General features: G+C 34.1%; 1 protein-coding gene and 1 long non-coding RNA gene across 2 annotated transcripts; both read right to left on the bottom strand.

The window, feature by feature from the left end:
* Positions 1 to 5,334: 5,334 nt before the first annotated feature.
* On the bottom strand, positions 5,335 to 7,071 carry LOC126966041 (uncharacterized). Its single transcript, XR_007729647.1, has 3 exons — positions 6,786 to 7,071; positions 5,634 to 5,756; positions 5,335 to 5,448 (listed from the first exon to the last, which is right to left on the bottom strand). It is a non-coding gene; the product is annotated as an uncharacterized LOC126966041 (long non-coding RNA).
* A 476-nt stretch (positions 7,072 to 7,547) lies between these two features.
* On the bottom strand, positions 7,548 to 9,707 carry LOC126966018 (60S ribosomal protein L13a). Its single transcript, XM_050809894.1, has 6 exons — positions 9,549 to 9,707; positions 9,063 to 9,193; positions 8,764 to 8,873; positions 8,175 to 8,320; positions 7,856 to 7,978; positions 7,548 to 7,669 (listed from the first exon to the last, which is right to left on the bottom strand). The coding sequence occupies exons 1-6, from the start codon at positions 9,567 to 9,569 to the stop codon at positions 7,586 to 7,588; spliced, it is 615 nt and encodes a 204-aa protein (XP_050665851.1). The 5' UTR covers positions 9,570 to 9,707; the 3' UTR covers positions 7,548 to 7,585.
* Between the last annotated feature and the right edge of the window lie 3,445 nt (positions 9,708 to 13,152).

The following is a 13,152-nucleotide window of genomic DNA, read 5'->3' as shown; positions in this document are numbered from 1 at the left end:
GAACCCATTCAAGTAGGGTAAAATGACGTCAGTCTTCACGTTTTAACTACGATATTTTTGTAAATATTTGGCTTCCATATTGAGGCGCGAGATATTCAGAGGCGCGCGCGAAATAAATATATTGTTGTATTTTTTAACCGACTTCAAAAAAGGAGGAGGTTCTCAATTCGTCATATGTTTTTTTTTTGTTTGTTATCTCAAAAGTTTGTATGATTGTTTGTCCTAAATAAAATAAAATACTTTCGACTGGGTGAACCGATTTTGATAATTCTTTTTTCTTCTGGTGCTTCCCGTGTGGTCCCATTGTAATTTGGTCCAGATCTGACAATGGCATCCATGAGAAAACCATAAAAGACTTAAATTTGCTATACATAAGTATGATAAGTTTAATAAGCAAAGTGGATGATAAATTTACGAATAACTCAATATCGCGCAGTATGGCAGAATTTCTAACTGTCTGTAATAAAATTGCAAAGCGCTTACGTTCATTGCTGCATTGACAAATTTAGTATATCTACACATATTTAGACAAATTGTTAGTTAGTGTTCTTCAAATTCACATAAATACAAAAATAAATTAACAAAAATAACAACCGACTTCAAAAACACTATTTGAAAAATATAATATGCACTAAAAGTTATAAAAATAATTGCGTATTTTTATACAATCTAATTAATTAATCTAGTTTTAGTTACGATTACTGTAATTTTTGGAGTCGGAGTCATCCAAGATAGGTTTGTACATACATTGTTATTGGTGAGATGTGCTTGAGTCGTGAGGAGGCGAGAGCGGGTCGCGGCGGAAGGACACCGAATCCAAAAATAACAATAATCGTGACTGGAATTATATTAATTAATTAGATTGTATAAAAATACGCTTATGACATCGTGTGCCTACTATTTGTAAAACTGTTAATAACTTATTGTCAAATAGTCATTAAACTAAATATGTTAAATTTATCGCGCCAAATCTCAAAAATGTAGATGCGAATGTTTTATTAAACGGAGAGTAAACTGATAAAACAGTGGAATCTGCTATATTTCTTGGCATTACTCTTGATTCCAAATTGCAATGGATATAAAAATTAGTCAGTTAACTGACATAGATACGGCGCGACTAGTATACTTTAGTTATTTTCATAGTATTATGTCCTATGGTATATTGTTATGGGGCAGTGCGACCAATATTCATACCATATTTTTGTTGCAGAAGAGGGCTATTCGCGCTATTTATAACCTAGGTCCTAAAGAATCATTAAGAGAAAAATTTAAATATATAAACATATTGAGTGTTGCTTCTCAATATATTCTTGATAATGTTTTGTATGTTCATAAGCACATTGAGGAACTTTCTAGAAACTGTGACATTCATAATGGTAACACATAAACTTGTTATGCCTACTACTCGGTTGCGTCGAGTTAGTAAGTCTTTTGTTGGGCGGTGTATATGATTCTACAATATGATCCCAGAAAATGGACAAAACAAATGTATTACGAAATTTAAAAGAATTATTAAAAAACGTTTGTATGGGAAAGGTTACTATAGCATAAACGATTTTCTTAATGATACCAGAGACTGGGAATGAAGCGAACACCCTCAGGCTCTTTAATTATAAATGTTTATTGTACGATATCACATTGTAATCCATTATTTATAAAAAAGCCCGCTAAGTTTCTTGGGCCCGTTCTTTTCAGTTCTGAGGCAGTCTATTTTGATTGGGTGGTAGTTTTTGAAGTTCAATAAGTGATTTTGAATAAAAATATTTGAATTTGAATCCAAGACGGGATCTGACATTGCGCCAAATTTGGCAAACCTGCCAACTCAAGAAATCTTGCCTTCGTTTTCCAGGTATCGACGACCTGTATAGCCGAGTGGTTAGCAATCCTACCTACTTAGCTAGAGGTTCCGGGTTCGAATCCTGGTATGTGCACGCATTTATATGTTTGTTTCCGAGTCATGGATGTTTAAATGTATGTTTATATTATGTATTTATGTAGGTTTAGTCTCGAACCCACGACCTCGGCGTTCCGTGCCGGTGCTCTAACCAACTGAGCCAACCGTTCGAGTAACGTATCGTTATAAAATCTTGTATGCTTTGTTCAACTCTCAGGTTGTGGCTTCACTGCCTAGAAGTGAGGGTTATCACTTTAAAAGCATAACATATTGTTTAGATTTACAAGAGCGACATCTCAAGTAAATTTTTTCATATGCAAATATTGGGGTTGAGCAGGTTATCAACTGTAAAGTAGATCCTGTAGATGAAGCCACAACCTGATATTGTATTAAATAAATCGTTGTCTTGCAACCCATAACACAGGCTATATATGCCTAATTTGGGGCAGCATAATTTGTGTAAAAAGTGTGCCAATACGCCATAATAGAATGTGCGGAAACCATCAAGAATAAACTCTACGTCGGCAAGAATCCACATCCACACAAATAGTTGGACGGCTCGGTTCGCTACCGTTCTTTTTGAGTATACACTCTCTCAAGACTTGTAGACAATTGCCGGACTATACAAAATACTTACCTTGGGAGAAATAAACAGTTACAATTCGATAGGTTCCAGGTCATTCAGAGTAGTTGTGTTAATAAAATTCCAAATATTATTACATGTCTAACTGCTAAATTCAAAAAAATTATAAAGACTCACCTTATTCAAAAAGCCAATTATACGATTAAAGAATAATATATACGAGGGATAAAAAAGTATCGGAAATAGATGCTCCTGTTCTACCTAATAATAATTGCTCAATATATTAGGATTGTGTAATCTCATCAATGTAACATTTAAAATACAATTATTGTATTCTCTTGGTTTCTATAACATCTACTGTCCTACTGCTACTAGTTACTACAGTACATCTACTGTAATTTGCATTATATACTTAGCATCCCTTAGTGGGCTTGCTTTGTGAGTATTAATTATATAATTTTTTTTTCTTTATTGATTTAGGGGCTTTTATACGTATGTACATCTCAGCCCCATTATAATCTAGTACATTTAAAAGAAAAACAAAATTCTTAACAAACTAAAAAAAAGTTAATAAAACGAAAAGGAAGTTATATCTTTAGTGTTCAACAAATAAGACTTATGGCATCCTTAGATGCAGGGCGGGCAAGTATACTTACAAACATGCCCGTATCAAATCTGTTCAAACCCATAAGTCTTACAATTTTGTCTCCACTAGACTGAAATCGGACACATTCCTTTAACAAGTGCTCAACATCCTCAATGGTTTGTTCCACATGACTCACATAGAGGTGACTCCGCAATTTTTTTATAATTTTGTAGTTATAATGTGTATGCTATAACATGGTTTGTCATGATCACTGAATGCCATTGCTTGCGATGGCGTCGTCTCCTTCCCTCAAATATGTGCGAAGGGAACGATGGCTGGTCCATGCATCAACTCGTGACCGGGTGCTGCTTGTAGTGTCAGATCGAACCGTTATAGTTAAAAAATCATTGTTTGTTGGTTTTTTACTACTTAATTAATTACTAATTATGACAGTAATCACGACCATCATGTTCACCAAGCATCCTTACACAAGCAATGAATTCAAGCTCAAAAGGTTGACGCATCCAATATACTATAATTTATATAGTTTATTTTTTATTACATTTTATGAAATAATTTATATTATTTAAACAAGATTCAACAAGAATGCAGCACCTTACAAACTAATTTGTTCCTTGACTCAACTCAGTCTCAGTCGAGGAAGATTCGAAGAAACATCTTAAAATATGGATACACTCGAAGAAAACATTTGTTTAAAAACCAGGAAGAGTAGCTACAGTTCGTCGGCGGCGGGGATCACGGTGCACGCGCAGCAGGCCGGGAGTGCTGCCGCCAGTCGCTCGTCCTCGCCCACCGTCGTGTGAGTCCCGGGCACTGCTCGTGTTATACGGGGTCCACATTTAGCAACAAACGATAGCGAAAGAAAGCTAACGATCGAAGCAGATGGAGTATATTGTGAAAGGGATGAGATACTTTGTTGGCTTTGATTTTTGCTGTTCTTTATATCTGGACAAGGCCTTTATAAAATTAAAATATACATTTATATAATATTTAAGGCCCCGGTGGGTATAGGCCTACTGCAACAATTTCCAGGTTGTTCTTGACTTTGCTTTCTGAGTCCAGTTTTCTCTAGCAGTTTTTATGATCTCATCAACGCATCGTTCATTAAGACGTCCTCTGTATCTTTTGCGTCGTGGTCCAGACCAATTGGTGACCAGCTTTGTCCACCGTCCATCTATTGATCGGCCACATGACCAGCCCATTTCCACTTCAGTCTTTTCATATGCTGAAGAGCATCTATCACTTTGGTCCACATGCTAGCCCGAACATCTCTTTTTTGCAGCACAAAAAAAGAATGAAACTCAGCATTAGGTACCATCAAATAATATAGTTACCATAATTATAATAGTATGCCAAAGGACTGTTTCACTAATTCCTGCCGCCAAATTACACAATCGTACCACCCAATGCAACTTCAAGAAACCACGCACAACTAAATTTTGAAATCAATTTAAAAAGTACCTAATGACGAATGAGTACGAAACTCTTAAAATGGCCGGTTTTTGAGAAGATTGAGAATTGGTGATAAAAGTGCATCATGCATGATAAGATTGTCTAAAAAGGTCGTGGTCGAAAGTCGGTCAGGCTTCACGCTGTGGTAAACTGTGGGTTATCTCGCAATAAGGTGATGCTGCTTTTACCACCGGGCAGAACCATCTCTTCAGATCTCTACATCCAATAGTTCTTATCAGTTCAAAAAAAGGGTGTGGTTTCATCAAGATGACGCTACACCACCAAGCATGTGATTTCTACAGTAACGGGTTCACCATACTACTTACAAGATGACACTGGACACATATTTTATGCAGATAAGCTTTGAAAAAAAATGTGTTTTCAAATAAAATGCGAAGAAACTTCCTAACTTACCCATGTACCTACCATAATTTTGGAGCCTAAAATATACGGATAACCGACATTTATTTCAATTCTACTGTACCTTATTTATAGGAAAAATATTATTTCAGTACCTAGAAACTACAACGGATTTTGCGTCCTCCATGACGTGATTTAAAACCATAGGTACTAAGGGTACCTAGGAGGAATTTGTATTGCCTCTGGAGACTCCCAAATAATGCACTATCAACAGAATGGACATACGTACTTATTATAACTTTTGAATTGGATTGATTCACAAATAATTTAAATAGCTTTGGTCCATTTGATTTGGTAATAGTGTGGTGTTACTTGTATAATTACTTACTTTGGTTACTTTATTTGGTGGTGTACTATGTATAATAAATAATGCAAACATATTGGGTAATGGAAGTTTTATTTTTAGTAAATATTCTTATCCTAATTGTATAACTGCAGAGAACAATTCTGTCACTTTAGCCACTTTGACACTTGCTTCGGCTTGTTAATTATCTGGAACGAAAATCATATTTAATATTAATTAATTGGTAAAATAAACCATTAAAATTTCTTAAATTAAATCCTTCATCAGTTAAGTATTTCAGTTCATTATTGTCAGATAATGTAGGTAAGTAAAAATGTTCATCATTGACATTATTAGTACTATTATTATGAATCTGAGATCTGAAGTTATGTACCTCTAGCTTCCTTTCGTAAGAGGCTTTGTGGAATGCCTTCAACTTTCTCTTGTCTTCCAGTTTACCAACTATGCCACTGCACTTCCAGCCAACTTCATGTGACAATCACACAATATGACATTACTGTAAACAAAGTTTTGTCATTAAAGAAGAAAAATCACCATAACAACTAACAGGATTTTCCACAAACTCATCAGATTCATTTCAGTGCCTGCTAGGTACTCCGTCAGGGAGAATTATAAATCTGCTTATCAAATTAAGATAAAAATTAAACATAACTTTGCTTGTTCATTAGTATGACTCAGTTCAATAATGACATATGTGCATGTGAAGCACCAAACAATGCTAATGTACCTTCCTGTATACCAAATAGGAAATCTAATTTCTAGGAAAGTATGCAAAGAACCTGTTTTCACTATATATAAGTGCTATATACAACTCACACTCAAATCCACACCTGCAATCATAAGTTTGTCCTTTTTTGTGTAACACAAGCAAAAAAAATTTAGAACTAATAAAGTATAGATAAATTCGAAGTTAAAAAAACTCATATCTACTGTGCTGTAACTTGTCCAAGTCTCTGTTCCCCTTGACTTTGAATCCAACACAGTTATATAAATTTGTGTCTACCGTCAACTGAGCTGAAAATAGTAGCTATATTACATACATTAAGTTTTTTAACTATGACTAGTCATAGATTCAATAAATATTTAAAATATTTAAGGAATTATACCATTTAATTTTCCAAAATGACCATATCAAAATTATGCCTAAAGCTCAGTTTTTCGACTACAGTCGATAAAAATGAGGTATTTGCTGAAATCCCCAACTTAAATGAATTTTTTTATATAAAAAATGACAACAGATCTTTCAATTTATAAACATCTACAGAGGTGACAGTGAATGGTGTAATATTTACTAGTAACAAAATAAATGTAATTAAATAACAGTTAGATGCTGAAGATTTATAAATTAGGCATTTAACCTCCTGTTTGCTGAGAGAGATGTGACATGAGACCACAGTTTAGTACTCTGTTATTTGTTCAACACACAAGCCTAACAAAAGGTTTTTACCTCCAGTCACATATTACCTAAAAATTAAGATTATTTTGAATATTTTTAAAATCTGAAGATCTAATAAATATTTTTTACCTTGCAACCTGGGTTCAAACATAATTCTCGGATGATAGCTGAGACCACATTCTGTGATGGATGTCATGTTGTGGTGAAAGTCAGCCTCAGAGCAACCATTTTCAAACTGTTTTGTTGGAGATCATGCCTAAAATTACATACATATTAAAAATAATTACTCACACACTAAGTTTAACAAAGGAGAGTTACATAAACATCTCCATAACATTTTTACTAACACAAATAGATGAAAAAAATTATTGTTTAAAAATTATGAAGTGTAACATATCAGGAATTTTTTATAAAAAAAACGCTATAAGATATCCAAAGCAAATGCTCAACACAAAATTAAAGTAATTCTGTATAACAAATAAAACAGTCAATTTCAAGTTTAACCTGCAGCAATCTTAGTAATATGATCAGCTTTTGTTGTCTCTATAAGGTTTAGTGTAAGAGGTAAACAGTTCGTAAAATTCTAGCAGTAAGTATTTATAATATAGAAGACAATACAATGTAAATTGTTTTACCTCCAACTGCTTTCCATAAACTTCTCACAGGATCCTGAAGTGGAATTTCCCAAGGCTGAGTTGACAATATACTACTATACTGATACCATACATATTTGATTGAAAACTCCAAATCATCTGTGATGCACTAACAACAGAACAAATTTACTTACCTGGGAAATTGATTAATACACAATCTTAGAGAAGAATACTGAAATTTCCTCAGTACATTTGTTATGGTGAGAGAAATCTGGGTTTATTAAATAATGAAAACATATTGGGCAACCAAAGGTTTATTTAGTAAATATTCTTATCCTAATTGTATCCATAGGATTGCATAATTGCAGAGAATGGTGCAGTCACTTTAGCTACTTTTTCACCGGCTTGCTTGGTGATTGTCTGAAAAGAAAATCATAATATTAATTCATTTGCAAAATTAACAATTAATATTTATTGTTTTAAAGTAAATAATTCATCAGTTAAGTATTTCAGTTCATTATTGTCAGATAATGTAGGTAAGTAAAAATGTTCATCATTGACATTGTTAGTACTATTATTATGAATCTGAGATCTGAAGTTATGTACCTTGAGCTTCCTTTCGTAAGAGGCTTTGTGGATTGCCTTGAACTTTCTCTTGTCTTCCAGTTTACGAACTACAGCACTGTACTTCCAGCCAACTTCATGTGATAATCGACCAACATGACAGTACTGTTAACAAAGTTTCATCATTAAAGATAAAGAAAATATTCACCATAGTTAGGGCTTATTCAGCAAACTCATCAGATTTATTTACACATTTCAACATAGATTTTATACCTTCAGTCGCAAATTACCCAATAAAAGAACATCATTTAATATATTTGAATTAAAATCTTAAGATCTGACAAATATTAATCATATTTACCTTGCGACCAGGTTTCAAACAGAATACTCGGAGGGCAGCTGGAACCACAACTCTGCGACGGTTGTCATATGGTGGTGGGCAGCCATCATAAGCACGAAGCCGTCTTAGAGCATCCTTTCCTCGCTCAGTTTTGTGTGGGATCATGCCTTAAATTACATAAATATGTCAGAAAATACTTGTACACTAATTAATTGAGGAGGATTACATACATATAGCTTTTAAACTATCATGGATAGATAAAAAATGAAAATAATCATGTAAAAATATTGCTGTGTTAAAGAGAAAAAAAAATCCAGAAATGTTATACAGAAACCCCTGAGATAATCCACTATTACCAAATCCTGAAAATATTTAGGTTGCCATTAGGTTTATGAGATTAAAGTAACTTTGTAAAAAGTAAATAATAAAAGTAATATAATTGGCTTTTGGTGTGTCTCCATAAGGTTAATTTTACAGCATAAGCATTATAATGGATGTAGTTGATATCCAGTTCATAAAAAATAATAGCAGCATGTATTCAATACTGAATTGTAGAAATTAAGTTGAAAATCCTCCTAACATTTAATCATATAGAGGACACTAGTTTTACCTCTGACTGTTTTCCACAGAACTTTTGAAGGGGCTCTGAAGTGGAATGGTCCGCGTGCTGGGTTGACATTGCACCGCTTCCGCAAAAATGACATGAACTTCAACTTATTCCTGAAAGTATCCAAGAGTATTCAGAAATATATTTAAACAGAAATGATCAAGCAAAATTTAAATAAGTATATCAGACTGACTTCATATATCAACATTAAAAATTCAGACGCAAATTACCCAATTGAATAACATCATTTATAAAAGCAGAACATTACTAATTATCAATAATACTGGAAAGTTTTAACTCACCTGAAGAAGTTTCCTGAGATGTTAATTTGTTCACATCTTACGACAACAACCTTGTTTCCTTCCAAGAGGACCTTAGCAATAACGGCCGCAAGACGACCGAGTAGATGGCCACGGCCATCAATAACTATGGCCTAAAATAAAGAATTTCATGCCATGAAATACATATTCACATAACCTCAACTTAAAGTATCTAAGACATTTATTTGATGAAATATTTAATCATATAAGCGTATAACAATTTTTGATTACATCGAATAACAGCTGCTTGTAAAGACGACAAATAACTATTACTTGAATACAAACGAATAACACATTACAGCAGACATAGTGCTGCACACGTGTGGTACTTTTACATGATACTTTGTTTTCAATTTTGAACAATAAAACTAATTGAACTACATTCTAAGATAAAAGGATATGTAAATGCAACGTTTAAACAAACGCAAAGGTAATGTTTTAGTATTATTTCACATTTTTTACTCTCACCTTATTACTAAAGCCCGTCATTTTTGCGACAACAAAACGGAAAAGGTTACTTTTAAAAACCAATATGGCAACCGGATGGTTAAATGTCAACCAAAGAGAATTTAAACACTACGTTCAGTCAACTACGCGTAGCGTTCAGAAATAAATTCTAAATAGCATAGCTAAGTACTTCTGTGATTCTATTCTATTCTATTCTTCCTACTGTGGCTTCTGTGGAAGATATACCACAGATTTGCCAGAATCACGTTAGATTAGACTACCAAGCTTTGAGTATGTGTCTTCTAAGTTTAACGGTAATAATCGGTGTTCAGATTACATAAAGTTTAATTTTCTAATAATATCTGAAACAAATAATATACATGCTTGTAAGACTATAAATGACATACACAAATAGAAATACTTAAATAATTAATTAATATAAGTACTAAATAATATTTACACCTTAATCTTATTTATTTTAATATATTTACACAAAATATTTACAAAGGAGTGTAAACTAGGGAGAGGAGACATTTAACGGAGGTTGGACGGGGGACTTCAGCGGGTATATAATTGTACAGAGAAGATTGCATTAAGGGACAACTAAAGAATAAATGATCCATGTTTCCCTCATCAAGGCCACAATCACATAGAGAATGATCCCTAATTCTAAGTTTTGCTAGAAAGACTGGAGTGCAGGCATGGTTTAAACGTAAGCGGCATATAGTTGAGATTATTGTTTTATTATGAATCCTACATTTTGAGAACCAAGGTTTTTGAGGAATTCCTGGTTGGAGTTCTCCATAAAATTTGCCTTTTAAAGTTTTGGAAACATGCCAAATGTTTGACCAACTCTCATACATCTTGGGTTTCAGGGTAGAGCACAAGTCATGAGTGAATATTTCTGAATACTGAAAGGAACCTGAATGAGCAGCTGATCTAGCACAGGCATCTGCATTTTTATTACCAGATATGCCCATGTGACCTGGAATCCAAGCTAAAACTATGTTAATTTTGAGTACATAGCACTCTTTCAAAGTTTCTCTTATTTTGAGAATGATGGGAAACTGACTTTTTGTCTCAAACGGATTTGAGAGAATTGATTGGAGGCAACTTTTAGAGTCTGAAAGGATAACAGAATTGTTCATGTTGTGAGACTTAACAAATGGAATAGCTTCAAGAATGGCGATTGATTCCCCTGTAAACACAGAAGTGGTAGGTGGGCAGCTATAACTCAGTATAATTCTTGTTGAGGGAATCCATACTGCAGCCCCAACCGGACTCATGTCTGTTTTTGAAGCATCCGTGTAGATTTTATACCAATGTCGAAAATCTGAGTCCATTATATGAGAAAAAGTTTTATTTGCTTCTATAGAAAACTTATCAACACCTAAGTCTAAAATTACTGAGGGTTGGAAAGTAAGAGCATTGAAAGGCATAGAAAATAAAGGCAATTTAGAATATTGAAAGAGAGGGTTAGAGAGCTGAGAAAATAAAAGGTAACTATTTATAACGCAACTATTTATAAAAACGTCTTTTGTCTTCAGGTACAATATTATTATCATTGTATAAAACAGCTAATTGTTCTGATTTTTGGAGTAAGGGATGAGCTCGGCAGCCAGCTAGTTTAAAGAAAAATTTATTGGCAAGGAATTGTCTACGTAGTGAGAGGGGAGGATCCACACATTCTACTTGCATTGCATTAATAGGGCTGGATTTCATAGCTCCCAATACTATACGTAAACATTTAGCCTGAATTCTGTCCAATTTATTTAGACCTGCTTTGTTTGCTGGGATTAAGAAAATAGTGCCATAATCTAAATGAGTGCGAATTATGGCATTGTATAGTAATTTTTGAGTGACGGGGCGAGCTCCCCACCAGACACCAGACAATGAGTGAAGAATATTAATATTTTTCTCACATTTCTGTGAGACATAATCAAAATGCTTGACGCCAGATAATTTGTGATCCAACCAAATACCCAAAAACTTAACATTATTAACAATTGGTAGATCAACATCATAAATTTTAATTTTAATAGGTGGAAGAATTCTTTTATTTGTAAATAAAACTACCTTACTTTTAGATGTTGATAGAGACAGTCCATGTTGTGTTAAATATTCAGAAAGATAATCAAGATCATTATTTAAATGATTAGATGAATCTTGTATAGACTTGTCAGAAGAATACAGGACAATGTCATCTGCATATTGCAGTATCTGACAGAAAGGTGTAACGGTACTGTTGAGGTCATGGGTATACAGATTATAAAGAAGGGGACTAAGGACTGAGCCTTAAGGTAAACCTTTCCAAACTGACTTAGGAGGGAGGTAAGACGATGGATCTCTCCATTAACATGTTACATATGAAACGGGATAACTTCACGGGGATACTCAGCTGGTTGAGTTTACTCCTGAGTAGAGGAAGTGAAACGTTATCATATGCAGATTCTATATCAAGAAAAACTCCCACAAGGTGTTCTTTTCTGAGGAGTGCTATTCTAATGTCAGTTGTAAGGATACCTAAGCTATCTAAGGAGCTCTTGCCCTTTCTGAAACCATACTGGGAGTTGGAAAGGAGATTATTGGTTTCAACAAACCACTCAAGTCTTTGTTTAATCATGATTTCAGAAACTTTTGCAAGAGCAGAAGAGAGGGCAATTGGCCTATAGCTGGTAGCTTCAGATGGATTCTGACCAGGTTTAAGTAATGGAATAATTACCTGATTTTTCCAAGGTGGAGGGATGGAACCAAGATCAAAAAGGTTATTGATTATGCTAAGATAATATTCCTTGGATGTAGATGATGAATTTTTAATGAAAGAGTATGGGATTCCATCTACCCCAGGAGCAGAGTCAACTAGGCCATCCAGAGCAAGAAGAAGTTCAGAGAATGAGAAAGGGGACTCTAAACTGTGAGTTGAGGCAAGAGGGATTGGAGGGGATGGAAAATAGTCCATATTTGGAACTGAAGGGGGGGGACATCCTATCTGAAAAGGAATCAAGCCATACAGAAGGATCCACATTAAAATCACACACTTGATCACAAAATGAACCTCTAAATTTTTTAATTTGTTTCCAGACAGTTGAGGATGGAGTGCTTGATTTTAAATTCTGGCAAAAATTAATCCAACCTTGTTTTTTCTTTTTTCTGAATAAATGGGTAGCCTTCGCCGCCACTTTTTTATAATAAATAAAGTTTGACACGGACATGTTTCTATTGTAATTTAATTCAGCTAATTTCCTTTCTTTAGCAGCAGCAGTTCACTCAGAGTCCCACCAAGGAGTTGAAATCTTATTTGAAACAGGTTTTTTTAAAGGGAAGTTGTTGTCAGCACATGTAATCATGGCATTAGCTATTTTATTATAATTATCTACTGCATTAAAATGGTTAGTGACTGGAAACTCAGCAATTTTTTTATCAAGACAAGAAGAATATTTGGGCCAATTTGCTTCTATTAATCTATATTTAAGAGATGGGGAAAAATTTTGGGGTGGAATTACTTTGTCAGGGATAGAAATGATTATAGGAAAATGGTCACTACCATGGGAATTATGTAAGATGTTCCAAGAAAGGAGAGGAGCCAGACACGGAGAACATAAGGTGAGATCAACTGCACTTTTGG

The sequence above is a fragment of the Leptidea sinapis genome, chromosome 9 (genome assembly GCF_905404315.1).
Source record: "Leptidea sinapis chromosome 9, ilLepSina1.1, whole genome shotgun sequence".
In the NCBI taxonomy this organism is placed as follows: domain Eukaryota; kingdom Metazoa; phylum Arthropoda; class Insecta; order Lepidoptera; family Pieridae; genus Leptidea; species Leptidea sinapis.
This window is presented reverse-complemented; position numbering and strand designations above follow the sequence as displayed.